This window comes from Camelus bactrianus, chromosome 8 (assembly GCF_048773025.1).
Source record: "Camelus bactrianus isolate YW-2024 breed Bactrian camel chromosome 8, ASM4877302v1, whole genome shotgun sequence".
NCBI lineage: Eukaryota > Metazoa > Chordata > Mammalia > Artiodactyla > Camelidae > Camelus > Camelus bactrianus.
In genome coordinates this window covers 11,429,447-11,455,452 of record NC_133546.1, presented here as the reverse complement: position 1 = coordinate 11,455,452, position 26,006 = coordinate 11,429,447, and the positions used below count along the sequence as shown (strand labels likewise).

General features: G+C 43.1%; 1 protein-coding gene and 1 non-coding gene across 3 annotated transcripts in view; one reads left to right on the top strand and one right to left on the bottom strand.

The window, feature by feature from the left end:
* Positions 1-26,006, bottom strand: part of CNKSR3 (CNKSR family member 3) — an 89,438-nt gene that overhangs the window by 6,398 nt on the left and 57,034 nt on the right. For both annotated transcript variants that reach the window (XM_010965736.3, XM_074368126.1), the window contains exons 3-10: positions 22,851-23,053; positions 22,256-22,343; positions 16,936-16,977; positions 14,092-14,211; positions 10,925-10,984; positions 6,217-6,285; positions 5,834-5,980; positions 673-797 (exon numbers count right to left, since the gene is read on the bottom strand). In XM_010965736.3, coding sequence (XP_010964038.2) covers positions 673-797; positions 5,834-5,980; positions 6,217-6,285; positions 10,925-10,984; positions 14,092-14,211; positions 16,936-16,977; positions 22,256-22,343; positions 22,851-23,053 — 854 coding nt within the window. The remainder of the gene's footprint in view (positions 1-672; positions 798-5,833; positions 5,981-6,216; positions 6,286-10,924; positions 10,985-14,091; positions 14,212-16,935; positions 16,978-22,255; positions 22,344-22,850; positions 23,054-26,006) is intronic.
* TRNAN-AUU (transfer RNA asparagine (anticodon AUU)) lies at positions 17,939-18,014 on the top strand. The gene is given in 2 exon segments: positions 17,939-17,975; positions 17,979-18,014. It is a non-coding gene; the product is annotated as a tRNA-Asn (tRNA).

Here is a 26,006-nt window from a genome sequence, read left to right as displayed (position 1 = left end):
TATCTTCTGCCCCAGAGATGAAGTTACTATGTAGTTAATGAAATTTCAGCTTCAGGGACCCCCAAACAGCTCCTTTCAATGCCTAGTGAGGAGCCAAGACAATGCGTTTCCAAGAGCACATACTTTAGGGAGCCCCCTCCCCACCAAACTGTATGGCTTCAAGATGCATCAAACTGGATCTGTCCCTACACTTCCCCCTAAAAATCACACTTCCCCCACCCCCAGGTTTACTGAGATATAACCGCCATGTAATACTGTATTCATCTCAGACGTCCAACATAATCATGTATGTACTGCAAAATGATCACCACAGTAAATCAACATTCATCACCACACGTAGTTACTAATTCTTGTGATGAGAACTTTTAAGATCGATTCTCTTAGCAATTTTCAAAATACGCAACACAGGATTGTCAACAACAGTCACTACACTGTGCACTGCATCCCCAGGACCTAGCTCATAACTGGAAGCCTGTGCCTTCTGACCACCTTCACCCATTCCACCACCGCCACCCCCCCAGGATGATACTTCTTTGCAGCAGATTCAAGACTCAGCCCCATCACTCTGGAGTTCAGCAGCATCTCCTCTCAAGACGCTCCTGGTCTTCCCACCACCACTAGAGTCTCCATGCCCAGGAGACGTGCCGACCATAAAAACGGGCACCGACGTACCGGGGTGAGTAGGGAACAGCCGGTGGGGGAGGAATATACAGATCCAGGATGGCTGGCTTCTCCTTCTTTAGCGAGGCATCCATTGTGCTGTCCGGGGACTGGGTGGTCGTGGGCAGAGGCGAGGTCTGAACGGGAGCAAGTGTAAAAGCGTGGAGGTTAACTCAGAGATGCCTGTCCCCAAAGCCAACACCAGCCCCTGGGTACCCAGGGGCCCAGGTCGTTTGTGCATTCACAGCTACTCTCAACATTCAACGTGTGGTCTTCTTTGAGACAGTCAGAATTTACCAGGAGTTTTTGTTTTGTTTGTTTGTTTGTTTTTACATTTTTTTTATTGAGTTATAGTCAGTTTACAATGTTGTGTCAAATTCCAGTGTGGAGCACAATTTTTCAGTTATACATGAACATACATATATTCACTGTCAGATTTTTTTTTCACTGTGAGCTACCACAAGATCTTGTATATGTTTCCCTGAGCTATACAGTATGCATATGCAGAATAGATAAACAAGATTATACTGTATAGCACAGAGTTTTTGTTTTTTTAATTGAAGTATAGTTCATTGACAATGCTGTGTTAGTCTCAGGTGTGCAGCAAAGTGATTCAGTGATACACATATAGATTCTTTTTCAGATTCTTTTCCATTATAAGTTATTGCAAGATATTGAATAGTTCCCTGTGCTATACAGTAGGTCCTGATTGTTTATTTATTTTACATATAATAGTGTGTATCTGTCAATCCCAAATTCCCAATTTATCCCTCCCCTCTCCCCTCTGCTAACCATAAATTTGTTTTCTATGTCTGTGAGGCTGTTTCTGTTTTATAATAAGTTCATCTGTATCACTTTTTAGATTCCGCATTTAAGTTCACTTAATATATCCATATGGCTGAAAATGGCATTATTTCATATGGCTGAAATAATAGGTCTATCCATATGGTCTATCCATATGGCTGAAAATGGCATTATTTCATCCTTTTGTGGTTGAGTAATATTCCACTGCACATATATACCACTTACTGAGAGTTCTGAAAGCCTTAGATGCACAGTGAGAAACAGAGGCCCGGGAACCAGGTGCTAGACGGGTTAGGAGTCTAGCTCTCAGCAAATCACTGAAGCCCCCCGAGCCTCAGTTTCCTCCTGTGAAAAACAGCCAAGCTGACAGTGCCTCTCACACAGGGCGGCAGTGAGGGCGGAATGAGTCAGTTCACGCAAATCACTAGCAATGCCACCACTGCCGAAGGGTGTGGGCTCGGAGCTCAGACTGGGTGCCATCCTGGCTAGACCTCTTATTAGCTGTGTATCTCTGGGCAACTCACTCAGCTTCTCTGTGCCTCATCTACAAAATGGGAATAAACGGGGGCAAGAATAGTACCAACATGGGGTGGCTGTGAGGATTAAGTGACAGTATAGACGTACACGCTTAGCACCCAGCTCGTCACACAGAAAAAACCCAACCTTATGCTGCTTAATTTAGTATTACAGACATGCACACATAACAGAGGTTAATTTTTAAAACTGAAAATCCACACAGCTTAATTTTAGTCATGTGACTGGTCTCAGAGGACCTATTTTTTAAGCCTTGTGTGAGACCTGCAGTCCTGTCTCCCCAACAGTCTGGTAGCGATGGCCAGCCTTGCCCGGCTGGTAAAGGCGCAGCAAAGAAATCCGAGTCGAAGCTCGGAGATATTTGGTGAAGGCAGTGGGAGGCGCCACGTGGGGACTGTGCCAGACTCTGGGGGACATAAAAAGATGGCCACATCCCGTCCAGCGCAGGGGTGATTGATAGCGAGCCGGTATCTCCTGGAAGTGAGAGTGTGAACTAGAGTCTAGGAGCGGGAGGACGGAGTCCCCAGTGCTGAGCCACAGCCCCATTTTGGGGAGAGACGCTGAAGCACAGGGGGACGGGGCTGAGTCTCCAGTCCCTCATAAAATAACCCCCATATCCTGCAAGTCAGCCCCTAACACACAGGTTGTCAACTCTCCTCACTGTGCAGCCAACTGACATCTCATTCTGTCAATCTTGCACAATGTCTGGAAACATGGGGCCAGGACCCAAGCCCCCAACAAACAGAAGCAGAAGCAAACTGGAGCACTTCCACAGAACCGGCACTCCAGCACTGATGGTGGCTTCTCCACCAGTAACTCTCATTCACCAGGACTGGAGCCTAATAACAGAGCGATGAACACCCTTCCACTGGTGATGAGCACTGATGATGTCGACAAGAACCAAAGCAGCTCCCTCCCCCCAGAGGTGGGCCCCCAGGCACACAGACCCCTGAGAAATGACACACTAGGGAGCGCCCAGGGCAGCCAAGCTGCAAAATGGCCTCTGCGTTTTGGTGGTCGTTCTCTCCCTGGGTCGGAAGCAAAGCTAGGGTCCCCCTCCTCACCGTCACCTCTTCCCCCAAACTGCACTGTCAGTGGAACGTGGCAGGATGGCGGCCAAAACCAGAGGAAAGGGACGTGTGTCCCTTCTTCAGTGAATTTCCAGGAGTCAAGGGACTAACTGTAGCCTCTACTCTGAAATAATTTGCACTTCCCTTCCGCACACATTCACCTGGATTTTCCTGTCGCTTCAAACTCAGGGAGGCTCAGAAGACTCATCTCCGCCTCCCAGATGGCTCTTCCCTGACTTGCCAATTTCCGTCGCTGGTATCACCCACCGGGACCACGGTCACATTTCTCATCTGCTTCGCCCCTGCCCTGCCTGCCCTCCTCGCCCCTCCCCCAGAGCCTCTTCTAACAGTCAACACGAATGCCTGGGAGTGAGGCTTAGAAATACTAAATACTTGTCAGGGTCCCACAGCTAAGACGGGGCAGAGGTGGGATTTGAACTCAAGGAGTTCAGCTCTGGAGCCCCCTCCTGTCCACTATGCCCTGCTGCTCTGTGAGTCCTCTTGATGCTTCTTCCAAAGGGCCCCCTGCATTAGTCTTTCACTAGAATCACCCAGGTCGCCGGCCTCGCCGAGAACCACATCACCAGTCGTCGAGACAGGCAACACCTCCCAGCTGTGTTCCTTGTGGTTAGACAGCATCAGGGGCTCCTTCCCCCAACCCCCAGAATGTGACTGTATGTGGAGACAGGGTCTCTGAAGACACATTTAATTTAAAATGAGGTCATGTAGGTGGACCCTAATCCAGTCTGACTGGCGTCCCTGTAAGAAGAGGAGATCAGGACACAGACACAGAGGAAAGACGATGTGAAAACGCCTAAGGAGAAGACGGCCATCTGCAAGGCAAGGAGGGAGACCTCGGAAGGAGCCAGTCCTGTTAGCGCCTTGATCTCAGACTTCCAGCTCCCAGAATTTTGAAGAAATAAACTTTTGTTTCAGTTGCCCAGTTGGTGGCACTTTGTTATGGCGGCCCCAGCAACCTAACACAGATATTAATGTAAAAACCAACTGTCAGCTTGTTGTACACACTCTGTAGCCCGGGACTCCACACCGCTCGTCCAGCTCGGCCCGCCAGCCCAGCTCTCTCTCCCGCCCTCTGCCCCAGAGGGCCTGGTCTGCTCATTCTTGCAGGACGGCTGTGGCACCCACTCAGGGCCTCTCTGTCCACCAGGAACCCAGTTGCTGTGAACATTTGTTGCCAAAAGCTCACAGCTGCCCCCGTCTCTGGAGAACCACCCTCAGTTGACAGCTGCCTTCCCTGAGTACAGCCCTGAGAGCACGTCACTGTGTGGTTACACCTGTGCGACAGGACAAGCCTAGCTTCTACCTGAGACAGCACCTGGCTGGCTCTCCCTCCTTATCCTGCCTCCCTCCCTGCGTTACAAACTCTCCCTGAAGCACATGCCCTAGGTCATCTTCACAAGAACGTCTGCTTCTAGGAAAGCTTGTCTGGGCACCGCCCCACCCTGATGGCCACACATCCTGGGTCTGTGGGCTTGCGTCTCGTGTCTAAGGAGCAGTGTTCATCCCCTCCAGGACCCCGCCTCCCATCTGTCTCCCAAAGCCCACCTAGTTCTCCAGGCTTCAAAGTGCCCCCACCTCCCTGCGAAGAGGCGCCTTCACCTACCTGTCTGTCCCCATCGCCCCTTCTTCAGAACCCAACATCTACCCCTGGGCACCAAGGAGCTGGCAGAGCTAGGGGACAGCAAGCACTCCATCAGCAACTGATGATGAGTGCAGACCTCCATGATGTTACATAACACACTCTGAGAATTCCAGAACTATTCAGAGATGGCGCCCCTCCTACTGAGCGATGCAAACAGAAGCAGCGGGGGTGCGACGGATGTGCTCTGTTATTATTTAAGAAGTGACTTTAATTCTGTGCCCCTCCTGGCTCCACTCTCTGCGTCCTATTATTTATTTTTATGTCCCCGGCCACACCCCTAAGGTACATATGGAGATGTATTTCCCATGCTCCACGCATTGCATCACGAAGTTTCCAAAGTGATGGCTTGAGACTGCCACTGTTCTTTCCATTCGAAGATGGACAATACAATCACACAGTTGCAATCTCACTCTTACAAAAGGGCATTAAAATGTTATTGCTTTTCATTCATGGTTTAGGAATTAAACACTAAGGACTGATGACATAACAGTGGGGTTGGTCAGTGAGTCCTCCCACCCAGGTTAGGCAATAAGGAGTGTATTGTTTGTAGAGAATTTAAATAATAAAACTCACTAAAAGCCAGTTGGCCTTTTATTATCACCCAAGACCTCCAAGTCTAAACAAAGGAGTGATACAGCCCTCTGCCTCTATGCTGGCTGGGCTGGGCCCACAGTCCCTACCCTGCCTTGACACACCGCTGACTCAACCCCATGTGGTCTCTCCAAGGTTAATGTTCAGACTGGATCCCTTCACGTGGGCGTGTGTTTGAAAGGACAGAGAAGGATCAGAAGGACCTTTCTGCAGTGATGGTGGCCATGAGCCACAAGTGGCTACCAGGCACCTGAAATGTAACTGGTAAGACTGAGCCACTGAACCTTTCATTGTAATTATCTAAAGAGTCGCAGGTGGCTAGTAGCTGCCATACTGTTCAGGGCAAACCTGTGTATTTTCATATACACAGGATTACAGGATAATTATCCATACACAGACTCTGGAAACCAATCACCTTCAAACTGTAGTCTTTCTTCTGGGGGACAAATTAGCTGTCGGACACAGTTCCTGCACTGATGCCAGATGAAGGCTTACAAGTAGGGACAGTTACCTGCACCAGAGGCGGCTTCCATCGCAGGTTTTTCAGGGGAGCAGGTGTAAAGTTGAAGGAGCTCGTAGGGCGCTTTTTAAGCAGTAACACAACTCCTGAAGGATTCTCTCTCAACTTTCTCACCAAATTTTTCAGCTGCCATCCCACCTTCAAAAGAAAATGAAGAGAGGGGACTCACTCATGAATAATGAAAACTCAAGCCTATGGCTTTATCTCAAAGAAACCAGCTGTGAGCAAATAAGTAGCTATACATGTGTCTGTCTCTGCACTGCTTAAAGTTATGGAAAATCGGATATAAGCTGCAAATTTTAAAAATGCAAGCAAGACGGTTTAAAAGTTTTAGGGGGGACTATTAAGTCTTAAGTCTCAACGAACAAACTCACCACAGTTTGCTGATTCACCTGAATGACTTCATCACCAGCATGAATCTTCTGAGATCTGTCTGCAGGAGACTGTTAGAAACAAAGAGACTTGTCTTATTTTTCAAATCTTCTATTTCTTTCCGCTTCTATTTCTTCTCCCCTTTCTTCAGAAAATGAGCAATGGAAATACAATTTTCCCAAGAAATGTTACTCAGTATACTTGAGTTCCCCGAGAGCTCACAGCTTGCAGAACCCGGCATATGAATACAGGTGTTATCTACTTTATTAGTGGTTTGTTATAACAGATAATTTGTCAGTTGGAACAGCTAAGGTTCAACTAACCTATCAAGAAGAGTGGGACACACGATGGGCTGAGCAAAGCCACCGACTCTTTTAGAAAGTAACTGACACATATCCGTACCAAAATTAATCTTGCAAAAGCCGACTGTTTAACACATAAAGACCATCTCTGTCACTCTACCACCCCATTTCCTTTTGAGCAGTTATTAAAACAAAATCTTATTTTCACTCAAACTTGTTTTACATGCTATCACAATGCTGTTAAAACAGATAGTGGCAGGAGAAAATGTATTTCTTTGGGGAAAATGTAAGTATTTTTCTTTTTCAGGTTGAATTCAAAATGGATGTCTTTTCACAGTATCCAAACAAAGTCCAGACTTTGTATCCACCAAATAATATCTGCTACATACAAATTTGCAAATATCAATACAGATACATATACACATTCACATATGTGTGTACAGACAGATAGTTAGGTGTAAACTATTTGTCAAATATTTCCCATGGTATTCTTGTTCATTTAATCAAACTAGAATTCTTTGTTTAAGATGTTTCATATGACCAAAAGAAGAGATGTGAACTTATCTACAAAACAGAAACAGACTCACAAAGTAAACAAACTTATGGTGACCAGGGGGATAAGGTGTGGGAAGGGATAAATTGGGAGTTTGAGATTTGCAAATAAACTATTATATATAAAATAGGTAAGCAACAAGTTTCTTCTGTATAGCACAAGGACTTATGTTCAATATCTTGTAGTAACCTATAATGAAAAAGAACATGAAAACAAATAAATGTAGGTACATTTATGACTGAAACATTGTGCTGTACACCAGAAATTGACACAACATTGTAAAAGGACTATACTTCAATTAAAAACAAAAAAAGATATTTCATATGACCGAAAGAGAAGGAAAGGATAAAACTTTGATTTCAAATTATAATCAAACGTTATCTAAGCCAGTGTATTTTATTTTATGACATATAAATGGCTGAACCTTCAAACAATCTCCAAACAGCCTTTAGAAACAGCACCTTGAACACGGTGAAGGGGGCAGCACACTTGGTGAACCTTCTCACTCAACTGTCACGACGGGCTCAACCGGAAATGAGCAAGTGACAACCGTAGCAACAGTCCCTTTGATTCAGCTAGTCCGACACAAGGCCCAGGTAATTATGGCAGTTATTTTTTAAAACATTTAACCTGCCACCATAACAACCAGCAGTGCCTCACCTGAGAGACCAGCATTGTGGGTACCCCTGGGAGATGGCCTGTCTCAAATGTCTTCCTCTTGAGGCACCTCCTACATGAATACAATGTATCAATGCCGCTTTTTGCCCCTGGTGTCAGATGCTTAACCCAGGTGACGGATCAAGTCTTACAGGTCTGCCTGTAGTCAGTCCAGTCCAGTTAACCTTCCTGGCCTGGGGATTCATTTCAGGTAAGCTTCACTTTCTAAAACATGGGCCTGAGGCCAGGAAGTCCCTGTTTATAAATAGGCAATCTTAAAAAATAGTAAGCCCCGATGGCTTGACCTGACTTCTCTTCCTAAGGACCCTCACACATTCATTTCTCAAACGCCTCCCCATGTGGTTAAGAGCTGTGCTTGGCAGGACTCCGGTAAAGAGAGAGCCTGGGACCAAAATCCTCCCTAGGGCAGTAGCGCTGGCCTATCTTCACCATCTCCTCCATGTGCCGGGCCAGACTATTGAAACTGATGCTCGTTTGGTTTGCTGTAGAAGAGCGATGACGGGGAGAAGAACGCATGCATTCCTCCGAGGTTCACCCCCTTCCCAGCATGTGCTGGGGGTGGGGAATGAGCGTACAGATGGGGTGTGGTCAAGACTTCTGCCGAGGTCTTGAATAACTTGAGAAAGGAAGACAGATAGTAAATCACTAGATATTGTTAGTCTGACCTTGGAATGAGCCTGGCTTCTCAGGTAACCTCCAAAAAAAAAGCAGACTGGATGCCTGAGATGACCTGCTGGCACTGCTTCAGCCTGGAGTCCAAGATAGCGGAGTGTGGAGATGCGTCGCTTGGGAATGCCAATGGTGACTTCCTTCCACTCCCACCCACCACGCTAGGCTTCCATGAAAACATTCTGACTCTGAAGCCATAGCGACCTAAATGATAGCTAGAAAGTTGCCCTGGAGCTGGCATTTTCTGATGCTGTTTAAGTGTAAAATGTCCAGCACTAAGTGTAAAATATCCAGATCAAGCCCTTCAGAAGTGAGCTCTTACCTAACCCCCCACCCTCGCCGACAAGACTTAGGAAGTGGCTGGCACACTCCAAGGACTCGATGAACCCAAGCTGATTGACTGACAGAATGAGGGACATTTTCAAGTGGATTACGAGATGGAATACGACAAGTTTTCCCCTTTTCAATCTTTCACAAGATGGAAACCACCACCTCTCCCTAGGGGACAGGTACCGCCCTGTACGGGACCACCAGGGTCGACCACAACCAGACAGACAGACCCTAATCTCTCACCCAGTCTTATGAGTCTGGTAGGAAATCTAGGGATTATATCATTTAACATTTCATTTGATTTAAAAGCAGTTTTGTTTAATCTCTCATTCAACGCTCATCCTTCAAAGTATGGGGTAGGAGCTGGGGTGGGGAGCAGTGAAGGGAAGAAATCTATGTGCCTTCTGGTAATACTATTATAGTGTCACGCATGTTTATCCAAGATCAATAAAATGGATTCAAAGACCTGATTGAGCCTGGAACTCCACAGGTCTGGCTGTTAATGCAATTGCCAAATTGCTAGATGCAAAACTTCAACTCTTTAAAAACTGACACGAAGGAGGGAGAGTGTAGCTCAGTGGAAGAGCATGTGCTTAGCAAGCACGAGGTCCTGGGTTCAATTCCCAGGACCTCCATTAAAAATACATAAATAAATAAACTTAATTACCTCCTCCCCATCCCCAGAAAAAAAAATAATGAAACAATATTCATCATCCTTCTGAATCTATCCACCTCCAAAAACATGTACTGAGTAGGACACAAGTATGTTCTTGCTGTGGTTCAGCTCAAATGCACGAAGTCTCTGACAAGGATAAGGGAGGAACACTTGTGATTTTTTTTCTTTCGCACCAACCCCAGCCTAAAAGGAGAACTTCCTGTACATTGTTGCCAATCAGGTGCTGTGGTATAATAATAAGCTCAGTGTATTCTCTCTGTAGCTCAACAAAGGATGCTTAATGATACGAGCATCTTCTACTCATTCTTCTGCCTGAACCACACAACTCATGTATAATTCATTGACTGCCTTAAGCAACGTCCTTTTGGTCTTATTACTAAATCAAGTGTGTGTCACAAACCCTCATCAAAGATCACGCTGTTTTATCTTCTCAGAAGACCTAGCAGCTGAAGCTCAAAATCGGACACATACAGATTAGAAAAGGAGTTACCAAGTTTCTCGTTTTTAGGAATTACTTTCTCTTGTCTTAAGTAATTAGCTAGTCATTAACTCCATAGACACAGGCTTCTTTTACACTGATGCAGGGAGGCTTTTCAAACATTTTTAGCTTCATATCAATGTCATTCAGAAGCTAGCCATATTCTAGGTTGCATAAAGCAAGCATTCAATTAGCTCGACTTTTCACAAATTCAAAATGGTTCAGGGGCTAAAGAAAAACCTTTCATGTAGCAGAATTTTCAAAAGGAAGAAAACAGGGTACAAAGTCCCTCCCAGAAGAAACAGCCCTGCTTTTTCTATTCAAAGGATTAGGGGGTGGCGGGGGGACTAAATTTCAATATCATGCAAATATTATGAAATACAACTCTATGAAAAGAATCTTTGTTGAGCAAAAATCCCAAAATAGTTGCTCTGGTGACACACATAAATTCCATTAACAAACAAGCAAGCAAAAAAAACACTCCATTTTACACATATGGTCACCAATTCCAGCTCTTATAAGAGTGATTCTCTATACTGTACAGCACAGGGAACTATACTGAATACCTTGTAGTAACTTATGGAGAAAAAGAATATGAAAATGAATATATGTATGTTCCTATATGACTGAAGCATTGTGCTGTACACCAGAAATTGACACAACATGTAAACTGATTATACTTCAATAAAAATATTTTTAAAAAGAGTGATTCTCAACAACAAAGAGATGATTATTTTTGTATTCATGGGTTAACACCTCCAGGGTGCAAAAAATAATAAACACAAGGGTGGGGGCAAAAACTGGGCTAGGTGTATAAACAAGCACAATAAAGGACAATTTAAATAATACATGGATGACAGCTGGTGAAAAGCAGCAAGCCAGCAACAGAAATAAAACAGGCACCCACGCTCTCACTACAGATAATAAAACGGCACGCACACGTTTAAATGAAAAGTATAGGGACTCAGTCAAATCTGTTTAAACATACAATAGCTTTTGTATTTAATAGAGGACGTGAACTTACATTTTCTGTGGTTCCAGTAATTACGTGCAATCCGTCATAGGTGGATTTGATGTACATGCCCTAGAATGAGTCACAAATATATTAACTCGTTATCATTACTCCGACATTTAGAAATACTGCTGCAAGTGAGATTTAAACTTATAAAACAGGGACCTAAATAAACTTACAAGTTTCTGCACAGCAAAGGAAACCATAAGTAAAACAAAAAGACAACCTACGGAATGGGAGAAAATTTTTGCAAATGAAACCAACAAAGGCTTGATGTCCAGAATATATAAGCAGCTCATATTACTTAATAAGAAAAAAACAAACAACCCAATCCAAAAATGGGCAGAAGACCTAAACAAGCAATTCTCCAGGAAGAAATACAAAATATCAATAGGCACATGAAAAAATGCTCAATATCACGAATTATCAGAGAAACGCAAATCAAAACTACAATGAGTCTCACACCAGTCAGAATGGCCATCATTCAAAAATCCACAAATGACAAATGCTGGAGAGGCTGTGGAGAAAAGGGAACCCTCCTACACTGCTGGTGGGAATGCAGTTTGGTGCAGCCACTATGGAAAACTGTATGGAGATTCCTCAAAAGACTAGGAATAGACTTACCGTGTGACCCAGGAATCCCGCTCCTGGGCATATATCCAGATGGAACCCTACTTCAAAATGACACCTGCACCCCAATGTTCATAGCAGCACTATTTACAATAGTCAAGACATGGAAACAGCCTAAATGTCCATCAACAGATGACTGGATAAAGAACATGTGGTATATTTCTATAATAGAATACCATTCAGGCATAAAAACCGACAACATAACGCCATTTGCAGCAACATGGATGCTCCTGGAGAATGTCATTCTAAGTGAAGTAAGCCAGAGAGAGAAAGAAAAATACCATATGAGATCTCTCATATGTGGAATCTTAAGAAAAAAAAAAACCAAAAAACATAAATACAAAACAGAAACAGACTCATAGACATAGAATACAAACTTGTGGTTGCCAAGGGGGCGGGGGGTGGGAAGGGACAGATTGGGATTTAAAAATGTAGAATAGATAAACAAGATTGTACTGTATAGCACAGGGAAATATATACAAGATCTTATGGTAGCTCACAGAGAAAAAAATGTGGCAATGAATATATATATGTTCATGTATAACTGAAAAATTGAGCTCTACACTGGAATTTGACACAACATTGTAAAATGACTATAACTCAATAAAAAAAATGCTTAAAAATAAATAAATAAATAAATAAACAAACAAACAAACTTATAAAACATTAAAGGCAGTCCCTTCAGAACAACACTCATTTTTAAGCCTCCTGAAACATTGTAAAACAAGATCCAAAGAGCGATGAAGGGGAAATGACCAAGTCGAAACACTAGAGAAAGGAATCAGAAATGAGATCTCCTTGGTGTTATCATTTGTGTGTAGGCACAGAGAATTTTGCTATAACTCTGGGGGCTCAGAGCAAATGCCCTCAGACCTGCAGAATGAATGAGGTAAAGACTGTTCTCTCCTGACCATCTCTTTGTGTGGTGACACAATGTATTCAGTTAATTTGGTATCACCAGTCATTGCCTGGTGACTTATCCAAACCACTAACAACCAGACCAGGACGTATGAGTGAAGACTATTAAACAACACAACATAGGAAGTAAATTAGAAACAGGCACCCCTCCAGTTTAAGGGAGGCACAAAGATTAACACGCTCCTTCCTCAAAGACCTGACAGGCAAATTCAGGGGTGATCACCGTCTCACGGGGAATACACCTCTGCCGTTTGACACACCATGGATAAAAACCCATTGATTCAACTTTTATTAAGATGGGGAAAGAGAGCAAAAAGTAGATAGTGCCAAGAGTAGTTGCCGGTACTAGTACTGTAATCACAGATTTTTGACCCTGAACTTGCCTGCCCAGCAACCTGCAGCACTGAGATGAGAATCTCGTACAACACTAACACCTCCAAGGTTGTGCCCCCTCCCCTCCTTTCCTGTCGCTTTCACAGGCGGAGTCGTCGGCTTCTCCCCCAACACTGTACTCCTCTTCCCAGGCTGCGCTAGAACAATTTCACCATCTGAAACGGCCCCTCCACGTCTGCTCACTCAGGGCAGTTCTCCACTTTAACACCTGACTGTAAACCCACCTCCAGGAAGTCCTCCCTGTTTATTACAAACCATCATTTACTCTGCAGCCGAGCAGTCTCAGCATGTACATTTCTCCTTACTGAGAATGTGGGCTTGTCGACTTTGGGTTTTTTGTTTTCCTGAGAGCAGGGACTGCCTTGATATCTCCCCACAGCTACCTACACACTAGGCGTCCTCCTCCTCCTCCTCCTCCTCATGATCACCAACACCTGCAACAGTATCTGCAGCCACCAATCACTGCACACAGACTATGTGTCCAGCTTCGGCGCTCAGCAGGCATCATCTAATTTAATACATTCAACAACCTTGTGAGGGTTATTGTTCTTATTATTCACATTTGACAAATGAGGAAATTGGCACACAAAGATGTTAAGCTACTTGAGAGCTGGGGTTTAAAGCCGGCTCTGTCTGATGCAAAGGCTCTAAGCTCATCCATGAGCCTCACTGTTTCTTCCCTTAAATTCCAGCACCTTAATCACATGGGCTCCTGGGAGATCTAGGTACCTAGGTATGGACCTCGGTATCTACCTCTACGTAGTCTCAGGGCAGGTTATTACAGAGCTCAGGCATTAATTCTGAAATCTTTCCAAAGTTTTTTTTTTTAAGAATCATTTCTTTCAACCAGTCTCTCCTCACATTCATCTGAAGTGCTAATAGAGATTTTCATAGCAGATGTCTTGTACCCAGAGATCATCTTTCCTTCATGTAAATGTTTTCTACCTCCTTATATTGCTAAGTCCTAAAAATAAAACTGTTTCAGACAATTCCTTCAAGGTATGAGTGTCTAGTTTTAAAACAGTATTTATTTTTATTCTTTGAAGATATAAAACGTATCAAGAGTTCAGGACGGCAAACTTCAAACTACATGGTGGAAAACAATCTAATTGAATTCTACTATTCAGAATTCTAGTGACAGTAACAAGGAATTATTTTAAAACACACACACACAATGACTTTAATAAATGATGATGTGTTCCTATTTGAAAATAAACAAATGTTGTTAGAATTCTTACCAGGCCTTCCCCGGGCTTAATGTTTGGTAGGTGAACCTCCTCCAGACACGCACACTGGCTCATAACAGGATCCGTGGTAGATCGGATTGTTTTGTCACAGATGCCATTTAAAACCTTGACCTCGAGTTGGAGAAGCAAACAGGGAAGATTCAATCACCAACCAAGTTTATCTCAAGCTAAATCTTTAAAAAACACACTTTGCCTATCACCTTAAGCTCTGGCTGGCAATTTTGACGATACTGTTCTATGAACACGTGGCACTTCGACTCCATATTTGCAATGTGTGTGAACGGTGTCGCTATTTCAGCTTCGCTTTAAAAATACAGCTTCTAGGGGGAGGGTACAGCTCAGTGGTAGAGTGCGTGCCTAGCATGCACGAGGTCCTGGGTTCAATCCCCAGCACCTCCATTAAAAATAAATAAACCTAATTACCCTCCCCCCCAAAATAGTTACATTTAGATTAATAGGCAAAAGATAGGAATCAACAACTCCCCGTAGATGAAAAAAAAAAAAAGGCTAATAAAGTTTTTTTTTTTTAATATAGCTTCTATATTAACTCGTTTACAGCCACTGGAGATCACAGGCTGGGCAGTTAAGGAGAATCAGGTTTCCCTGCTATCTGGGTGGGTTTTTTAGGGAAACCAAATTCTCTACAAACCAAATACTGACAAGGTAAAATATACATTTTTTTTTGCCTACACCTTTTATTAAATAGATTTTACATTTTCAAACAGTTTTAGTTTTTAGGAAAAAAAACTGAGCAGAAAGTACGAAATTCTATATACTTCCTTCCTCACCCCGACAAGTTTCCAACACAGTTATATTATTATAATACAGTTAATAGTAACAAGCTATTATTAACATCTTGCATTCTGTTCCTGTGGTATATTTGTTACAACCAATGAACTGAGAGTGATACATTACAGTTAACTAAAGTCTGGTTTACATTAAGGTTCACTCTTGGTGGTGTACAGTTCTATGGCTTTTGGCAAATGTATAATATCATATACTCACCATTACAGCATCACAGAGAACAGTGTCACTGGGCTAAAAACGCCCTCTGCTCCACCTACTTGTCTGTCCCCTCTCCCCCACTATGAAGCCCTGGCCATCACTGATCTTTTTACTGTCTCTATGGTTTTGCCTTTTTCCAGAATGTCAACCAGTTAGAATTATACAGCCTGTAGTCTTCTCAGATTGGCTTAGTAATATGCATTTAAAGTTCCTCCGTATTTTTTCATGGCTTGACAGCTCACTTCTTTTTCTTGCTGAACAATGTTCCATTGCTTGGATGTACCAGTTTGTTTATCTGGTTACCTACTGAAGGACATCCTGGTTGCTTCCAAGTTTTAGCAATTACGATTAAAGCTGCTGTAACAGCCTGCGCAGGTTTTTGTGGATATAAGTTTCTTTGATTTGGGTAAATATCTGGGAGTACAAGAGCCGGATCACAGGGTAAGAGTCTATTTAGTTTTGTCAAAAACTACCGTGTCTTCCAAAGTGGCTGTACCATTTTGCATTCCCACCAGCAATGAATGAGAGTTCCTTCTGCTCCACATTTGGTGTTGTCAGATTTTGGATTTTAGTTATCCTAACAGGTGGGGAGTGGCACCTCATTGTTATTTTAATTTGCAACTCTCTAACGAAACATAATGTTGAACATCTTTTCATATACTTATCTGCCAGCTGAGTATCTTTTTTGGTGAGGTATCTGTTCAGATCTCTTGTCCAATTTTTTTTTATGAGGTTGTTTGTTTTCTTATTATTGAGTCTTAAGAGTTCTCTGTATATTTTGGATACAAGTCCTTTATCTGATAATGTGTTTTGAAAACAGTTTCTCCCAGTCCCTGGCTTGTCTTTTCATTCTCTCAACAGTGTATTTATGGAGCAGAGTTTTTAATTTTAATGAAGTCATCTCATCAATTTTTCTCTCATGGATCATGCTTTTCAAGTATCTAAAAGCTCACTGCCAATCCCAAGGTCACCTAGATTTTCTCCTGTTATTTCTAGGCATCTTTGCATTTGACATTCAGGTCTACGATCTTTTTAGTGATGGTTCACATTCTCTGAAGGCCAAACACTGACGGGGTAAGATTTTAGAGGCAGGAGGACCCGAGTTAAGGGGTCTCCATATAGGAATCGCAGTGGTTACTTCAGATTATTTCCCCCAATCAGAGTCATCTAACCTTTCAAAATTAAACAACCAAGGAAATCAGGAAATTCCAAAGAGTGATTTTCTTTTTCCAAGAGGGAGAACCCAAGAAGTGACACTTTTTCACATTCCTCCAATTTGTTTAGCCTCCCTATTTATGGAAAATATATTTATAGCAGTTTCATTGCTAAATTCCTCAACATCAGTAGGAGGAAGGCCTTATCAAATGAGCACAGGCTGGCTTATATCAAAGGGAGGAAGCGGTGATGAATAGTTACCAAATGCTCTTTAAACAGTCACAGTGCATCTCCCTTCCATCACAGGGTTCTTGCCAAGAATTTTTTTTTAATCAAAATGGTCCTACCATGAAATCTGCAGATCAGTTTAACCCTGATTAACAGGTTAGCTAGCAATTTAAGCGTTAAAAGTGTTCAGAAGGGAAAAAATTAAAAGCAAAGCAGAGACCCCCAATATACACAACTTAAGCACAGGAATTTTCACAGTATTTGGTCTTGTTGTTAAATAACTTTTATTCTTCCCTTTCCACCTAAGTGAACAGACTCATATCCCCAAAGCCAATATTTCAAAACATGTCCTGAAGTAATCAGCCACAGTACATTTACTTTAATTAATGTGATTCCCACTGCTTTGGGAAAAGGAATTTTACAATAACTTTTAGAAGGTGTACTTACTACAGTTAAAACTTTCTCCTCCATTTCTGCTACAAGGCAGTCCTAAAGAAAGAAGAAAGAAAAGGAAAACTGTAAGAGCTAAAAGCTTTTGGAAACGGTTGGCTTAGCTCTCACGAGATATTCCCTGGGGCCCTGGGAGGCCCCTGCCCCAACCCCGACCCTGCAGCTGCAGGAGAGACCTGGATTGGAGAAGGGGGCAGAGCAGGAGTTGGGCTGGCATTCCTCTCCTCCTAAGGCTCTACTCTCTCCTGACGCAGGACGCTCATCATCCAGGGAACCTGTCTGACCAACTATTTAATCAGAAAACCCACAAAAATCACTGAACTGAAATCCACCCACTGTCCACACTGCACAGAGAGGAGGAAGTCAGGAGTCAGAGTCCAAGAAAGCTGACGGTGACTCCCCAGTGTGACCCCAAGCTGCACTAGCACTGAGCCAACAAGCCAGGCGTCTGTAGCTCTGGGGCTGCCCACAAGAATAGCTTTCAAAGGAGGGTTTGTGTAAACTTAGCCACAACGTTTATTTTAAGCACCACTGAGATTAAATCAGATATTTCAGTCCTTAATAGATGAAAAGGGTTCCACAAAACATTCATTAACCCGCTGCCAAAAAACTGGTCTTGAGGTATGCTGCTGATGACAGTCAACCATGGGCTGGAATGCAAAGCATTATTTACTCAGCTTAAGAACAAAAGACTCGGAACCATATGAACCCCATTAGCTGATTTTAGGAATCACCATCGTCCTGTCTAAAAGCAGCTAAAGTGAAACCACCAGCGTGCAGCTCTTGTAGTGAACCTTCTAGAACGTATCTGCAGCAGAAGATTCCAATCCACAGGCAGCGTGCACACAGAAGAAAGGGAGAGCAACAAGATGTGGCACCATTAAGTATAATCCCACACTCGGACATCCTGAAGAAAGTGTGTTATTTTATGTCCATGAAAGATGTCCGTTGGAACTGTCAAACAAAAATCTTTACTTCAATCAAAAAGTCATTTTAGGGAGGAGGGTGTAGCTCAGTGGTAGAGCACATGCTCATTAGCATGCACGAGGTCCTGGGTTCAATCCCCAGTACCTCCTTTAAAATAAATACATAAATAAATAAATAAATCTAGTCTACCCCCCCCAAAAAAGGGCCATTTTAGGTCATTTTTTTAATTGCCACTAGGGAGTAGAGATAAAAATGTAGGATAATCTACACTATGTGATTTTATAATCAGATTTTCGCTCCCGCCTTCTTAACTTTTAAAAAAAACTTCCTCTACTAGGTAAAAATGCAGGAAATAATAGTTAACTCCAGAGCTCCCCAAATTTATATTGATTCAGGAAAGGAGCAGCCAAGTGAGAAAACACTTTTAAAAAAGAAATTCAAAAATGTATTTTTGTACACGTGAATCTGAAGCAAGTTTAAACTGCAGGAGCAACCTCTGTGAAATATGAACAACTACAGCTCAGAAGTGTGCCCTTCCTCCTTCACCTTGTGCACGGAGCTAAACATCACTTACCTTGAGGGCCCCTCCCCTACTCACACCACCTGAAGGACAGAATTATTCAATATGTGCCAGCTTTAGCAAAATAGAATACTTACAGCCCTGTGCTAGAAATAAAACTAATACTCTGTGTTTATGGGTTTTTGTTACAAATCGCAAAATGACGGGAGGGCTGTCATCCCCGCGAGACGATCGCCCACAGGCAGAGGCCTCTCCCTACACGAGGGCCAGAAGCCAAGGTGGAGGTGGGACCTCCTGAGTCCTCATACTCGATTCCTTGATGGATCCAAGAAGCCACCAAGAAAATGATCTCCTTGTGGCGATGGAGCCAGTGGGTGAGAGGAGCGCTCCTGCCTCCCCGAATTGTCCCAGGCAGCCTGTGAAAGGCTCGCCTTTTCCCTTCCGCCGCAGTGAACGTGGTCCCCACACCCATTCCTACTGGCAGGAAGCAGCTGCAGGTCTGACTTCATGTTGTTTGGTGTGAAGGCAACAGAATGGGAAAAAAAGAAGTACTGGAACCGAGTCAGCCCCCAGATCCCGACAGCAGGGCTGAGCTCTGTCACAGTCCTGGGTCACCTGCATCAGCAGGCTCAGGCCAGCCCACCTGGCAGCTCCCAGGTGCCCCTTCCCTCTGCTGCTCTTCCTTCTTCCTAACTGAGCAGCCTGGGGCGATCTGCTGAACCTTTCCACCTCAGTTTCCTTCTCTGTAAAGCGAGGATGATAAAACCTATCTCAGAGCGTTGTCGAGAACAAAATGTGGTAACCCACGTCCAGCACGTGGTCCACACCTGAGACCCCAACAGCGCCCAACAAATGGCCTCGTGGCTGTCCCTCCTCTGCTGCAGGGTGTTCTTTCTTTCCATGCAGTTTTCTCGGGCTCCTTCTTACTCACTTCGCCCATCTCTTCCCGCAAGGGAACTCCGCACTTGCCACTGCCATTCAGTCTCTCACCATCACAATTTCAGCTTTCATGCCCTTGTGACTTCGGGAGGACAGAGATCAGAGTCCCGCCCCACCATAGGATCCTTCCTCTGAAGTTACAGCCTGAAATGTGGACGCAAGCTCTCTCTCCCTGGACTCGGGGTGGGACTCTGGCTGAAGCAGGCTGAAAAGAAGCGTGCAGTCTCCTTACAGGGAAAAAACCAGCAACTGGCCGTCCTTCCAATCAGGAGAGGTACACGCTGTCATCCAAAGGAAGGATGCAGAGAACGTGACACGAAAGAGGCGGGGAAGGCGGCAATGCATGGAACACGGGAAGCAGAAAAAGGACAAGCAGATGCCTCTTTTGGCAGACAGGGACACAAAGAATGAAGACTCAAGGAGGGCATGTTCCTGATCACCAAGAATCAACAGACTCAGCTTTGTTACCTTCAATTCCCCAGAAGACATAGCGACAAATGGAAAAGACAGGTTTCGTCTTCAAGAGTCAAAAGATCTTCCGTCAAGAAGTTTTGAGAAAAACTGCACTTCCTCGGGTTGAAAGAGGGGGTGGAATCCCTGGCAAATTCGGCCCTGCTGCTGCCCTGACGCCGCACATTGGAAAAGACACTGCAGCATCCTTCAGTTGTGCACACGGATGTTATACCACTTGCCAAAGCACTTGTGTTCTCCAGCGCTACAGAAAACACGTGCTCACCGAGAGCGAAACATGTTATTTCAATCTAAGTTCATAAAATAACATTCCCATATATATTTATACATTGCCAGTCTTAATCCTTAAAAATTGTCCAAAGTTTTAAATAAACTAAAAAACACCAGAAATACCAGAATATTTGTTAACTTTGTCTCCTTCAAGTACCAAGTTTGGTTCCAGAAAACCAGGACCAGGCAAGATTTTAATTTTTCCCACTACAGGATGTAATTTCTCAAGTAGGCCCTGTGCTTTCCATGCGTTATATCTTATTTAATCTTCATAACAATCTTTTGAGGTAAGTATTGCTATTTTTGAAATATTTTATATTATTTCTCTAGATTTAATTTTACATGAATGCATAAATGTGGTCACATACATGCTTTTGGTTAACGAAAAAAAAATGTTTTCTTTGGCTTGGCTCCTACGTCCCCTCCCCACTTCCCTCCCTGCCAAAGTAAATCCAACTTTTCTTCCAAATTGCCTGCTGTATTTATACATTCCTTTGTATATAGGTTTTTGGATGTATGTGTGTATTACACATGCATGTACACACACATTTTAAAATTTTATTGGCCACCATCTGTCTCCATATTACACTTTTTCCTGCTTTTTTCTTACTCCACAATAGCACGTAGAAATTCCCACAAATCATCTGGTGAGGTATGTATTAGTATTCACATTTTACGGATAAGAAAACTGAGGCTCATAAGTTTTAAGAGACTTGTCGAAAGTCCCAGGGCTAATTCCTGGTAGAGGAGAGCCGTGGCTGTCTGTCCCTGAAGCATATGCTCAAGGAGCACCGAAAGGAAAACAGAGACAAGAAACAAACACAAACAATACCCGTGTCCCTCAAGTTTGCGTTAAACTGCTTACGGGTCAAACGCATTATCTCATTCGTTCAAACACACACTGAAAAAGCACCGTTAATCGTGTGCCAGGCACCGTGCGGCCCAGTAAGCAGGGGCAAGTGCGATGGCGATGCCCAGTGGGCGCCCTTCTAATTCTAAGCAGGGTCGGACGTGACCAGAGCAGGATCTGTATCCCTGGGCACCGTCCACCCCAAATGCCAGCACTTAGTGGTTGCATGATGAATGTACCAGAGTCGGTGTCAGGCTCTTTTTGTCAAAGTTACTTTATACACAATGAAAAAGAGCCGAAACTCTGAGCCACTTTGTGGCTCTGAGCTCTCTCCTCAGAACGTGGCCTCAAAAGCGCAAGATGAAGTCACACATGCCTCAAGTTCAAGGGCTGCTCAGGACAGGACCTTAAACAACAGCCAAACTCCACTCTTCGTGTTCCAGGAACAGACAGAAAGCACATGGCTTTTCAGAACTGCATCTATTTTATGGAATGGTTAGAACTGAGGAAAGGATGTTCTTTACTTTTTGCCAAATCAGCAGTGGAAACAAACGTGCAATCACAGAAGTTTAGAACAAGTGGGACATGAAAAAAGGACAAGCTCTTCCTTACATTTTATGGCCTCAACTCAATTCAAAAATGTTTCTACAAGAGTCTGCTCCGTGCCAATTACTATCTTCCCGGCCTTTACTAAGATGCATAGGTCTGGCCAATGAGCTGTGCCTGATGACATGTCACTTCCAAACCAGAACTTTGGCAGTGTGAGAATCACCAGGTTCTTTGTCCCTCTGCCCTGGGGACAAGCAACCTGAGATACTGGTTGTTCTATCAGCCTACATCCTGAAGTAAGAACAAAAGCATATCCCCCCAGCTGACCCATTTGGATGTAGATAATCCAGGAATAAACTGCTTAGGTTTTGGGGACTGTTTGTTACTGCATCACAACCTAGCTCATCCTGACTGGTAAACCCAACCAGCAAATGTCAAAATGAAAAGAAAATTAAGAAGCAGCTACAGTAACATACTCAGAACAAAGATTCTGATGAAACTGAGTTAATCTAGAATTTCTATTTTAAAAAAAAATGAAGTGTTCTAACACTGTAGAAAAAGTACGAGACTATTAGCACAGCTATTTTAAAACAAAAGAAGGTAATCTTTGCTATAAAGGCCATTGGTAATTTTTCACAGACACCATCTGTATAATGCATCTGATCTAAAGCTTTTCATCTCTCCTAGGGATGGGGGGAAGAATGGTACTTCATATCTGCATGTAAACCTTTTGAAGAAAGGAAATGGGAACAAGGGGAAAAGCTTTTAGACAGTGACAGTGATGTACTGACCTTCTGGACTGCAGTGGTCAGGTCCAAGCAAAGCTGAATGATTTTGTTCTTCGTTACTGAGAAATCGGTGATCCCTGTAAACGGAGCCCTAGAAAGCAACAAAACTTCTCTTAAAAAAAAGGTGGAGAGGATGAATCCACTGGGATACCACACTATGTTAACAAGCACTGCTATCCAACAGGTAGTTTAAATTGTTTTATAATTGTTTCCTCTCAAGTCACAGACAAAATACCAATCTGACAGAAAAGAGACACAGAAGTTCTAAATAAAAATACAACAAAAATGAGCCAAGAGAATTGATGTCCCTTCAGAAGTCAATTATCAGCTTTCACACGACCAATAATCAGTAATGTTTCACTTCAGTAAAACTCAACTTTAACTCTTCTCTAAACTGCTGTTAATTTGTTCCTACTACTCATTTTCTTGGTAACTTCCAAAGGGACCCTAAAATCAACCACTGATCAAGAACTCCTGGACAGGTCCAGTGGCAAGGACAAGAAAGGGACAATGGTTCATTTTCTAAGGCAAAGCACAGATTACCAGTGCATCTCAGACTCTCCTTTGATAGGACAGTAAAACACACCCATTAACTTACCGGTCCAGCCAAGCTAACAAGGCCTTGGCAGCACCTATGAGCTCCACCACAGAGGTCAGGAACTCATTGGGGGGCTTATGGGAGGTGCTCCCATCATAAGCTGGACTTTTCCGCCGGCTACTTATATAATTCTGTAAGTTGTGGGAAGATGCTCGCAGTTTCAAAACCAAGTTCTTCATATTATCGGTCTCAAGGCCATAATTCTGTGGAAAACAAAATCACAGGGAAAAATTCAAAACAATCAACAATGTCCAAACTCTCCTAATAACTCAAAAGCCTCCTAAGTAACTTGAATAACTCCTACATCAGCCACAAAACCCTACGTGATTTACCCACAGTGTTGATCTCACCCACGTGGGCCATGCCAGCCTTCTCTCTGTTCCTCTCACAGCCCACTCTTGCCTCAGGAGCTTTGTTCTTCCTAGTTTCTCTTCTCGACATGCTCCTCCCACAAATTTTGGCATGAACAGCTCTTTCTTATCACTTACATCCTAATTAACTCAAAAATCCCCTCCTCTTCAAGGTTTTTGGACCACCTAGAGCAGTTTCTCAACCTGGGCCATACTGACATTTAAAGTCCAGGAGTTCTTTGGTTGGGTTGGGAGGTGGGGTTCCAGTAGATTGTAGAATGTTCTCGTTAGGTATCAGTAGCATTCCCCACTCCCTCAGCTGTGAAAACCAGAAAACGTCTCAAGACATCGCCAAGTCCCCTGAGGTCACTCCCCGGCCCATCGCCGCTGTCACCTCTGAACCACCATGTTCCTGCTGTCTTCCTCACTGGGATGCGAGGTCTGGCAGAGCTGGGCTCTGTGTTTACCACTCACTACCACATTTCCAGCACAGCAGACACAAAGCAGTCGCTGAATGGAGGAACTTCCATCGGATGAGACTCACACAGAAGCAAAGCGACACTGACTAAACACCAACTCACCTGAAATGTAACTTCCATCTCATGGGTTTCTAACCAGTGTTCTCTCTGAACAATGTTCAACGTACTTGGGTGCTTTTAAAAAACCCAGCTCATGTGACATTATTGCCCTGGACTTTCAGATAAAGAACAAATCCCAGGAAACAACACGTAAGTCTGAGATGACTCTAGGGGAAGGGGTGATGAATTTCAGTATTCAATTGCATGTACATGTCCTAAGCTGGTGTTTCCTCATTTTTTTTTTTACAAGAAGTCAAGATATTTCTGGGGTATATTAAACTGTGTCAGTAGCATCCCAAAGCAAGTATGTAGCCCCATTTAAATACTGGGAATAAATATACAGCCAACATTTTTGAATATTTACTCTATGCCAGAAACTCTGCTAAGGGCTTGGCAAGTAGTCTCTCAGGGAAAAAGCACAGGAAAGTGGAAATGATTTTATCCCCATTTTACAGGCGAGGAAACTGAGGCACAGAGACACTAAATAAATTCTCCCAAGTCACACAGCTATTCAGTGGTAGGGGTGGGATTCTAACCAAGGCAATCACATCAGGGGCACGAGCTTTGAATCATGATGCTGTATATCCCCCCTTCCACACTCCCTGTCCAAGAAAGGGCAAAGTGATGAGGCAGAAAACAGGAGGGACACTAGACAAGAAAACAGAAAAGTGGCCAGTGATTCTGGATCAAGGACAAACTAACAAGCTGCTTAACCCCCCTAAATTCTGTCCTGCCCTGTTCCACCCCCTCTGATGTGTCAGAAGTTCTTTCAGCTGGCTTCAGCCATCCCGGACCTCATTTCTAACTTTAATTCGATTTCATGTGACGTTTAAATTTACATGGCATGTTGCTCTTAGTAAAATAAAAAATATTTTTTAAAAATCTAGATAGAAAAGAGTGAAAAACAAATATAAAGAAAAAAACTTCCCAGATGCATTAACTGAAAACTGTCTTTGCAAGCTTTAAAAAAAATGTAAACTTCATGACAAAAATGAGTCTTCCCATATGAACAGTGGTGTTCCATCTAAACCTGATATTCTTTCATTTTTTTCAGAGTCATTTTCTGGAGACCAAAATATGGTATTGTCCTTCATTTGAGAAGACAAAAATAAAGATGGATTTTCATCACGGCTTGTTAAAATCAGAGAATCAAAGACCCACAACTGAATAGATAAGGGGCCACATGACACAGCTTGTTTGGAAGGACTTATGACTGCGATTAAAGGGAACTGTCCCTTTATTCAGTTAAGTACTCCGCCTGCCAACTTATATCAAAAGTTCTGAACTAAAAGCAGGAACTCAGCTCTCTACAGCCAATGTCATCACAAAGTACTTGGAATTTTTGCTACCTACCATACACGACATTTATTGCTTGAACTCAAAAAGGGTTAAATGCATTTTAGTGTTACAAGAAATTTTAAACCTCCATCTTCTACAAACCTGCCACTTTCAATATTAAAATAAAGGAGAGTAGCTTATTAACGGGTTCTTTCCCATTTCCACTAAGTTTCTAGGATTCCTTTTTTTTTTTAATCAAAAACAAATGGGACTAGAAGGATGGCTAGATGTAGCTATAATAGATTATACTTTTATAAAGAAGGAACATTCCTTCCCCTTCTACCCCATTCCACAGTAAGAAGAGAACAAGAAACTGATTATATTAGTTCCAAAGAACCTCTACTGTAGAAACATAATCAGGAAAGTATTATTGACTTACGTGCCCCACAGTGAGAGACAGCAAATGAATAATTTCTCAGGCCAGATTTGATTATTTTCACTAATCTTTTCCCTAAAATCTGTCTCCTTCAGAAATTGCTTAATTCAAGATAAGGTATTAAGAAGATACAAACTAAGTAAGAAACGAAATGAGTTTCCAAAAATCTATGCACAGACTAAAAACCTTCCACCAAGATCTCACTTCATTAGAAATAAGCCATCGGGGCCATTTCCTGGTCTGGCCAGAGAAACGACGCGACACAGAAGAAAAGGGAACAGGCAGCTCCTCATTCTTCTGCTGTCTTAAATTGTATATGTTTTAGCAAAGGACAAATCTTACACAACTTCTCTGCTACTTTCTTTTCCTGTTCCTTCCAGCTTTGTCTGAGATCTAACACACGTAGTGATTAAAGAGTGTCACAGACACACGATCAAATCCATCCTACCGACTTGGGTCAGTTAAGTTTCAACCGAAGAAAGTTACTCCACGGTGTAATAAGATCAAGTGAAAC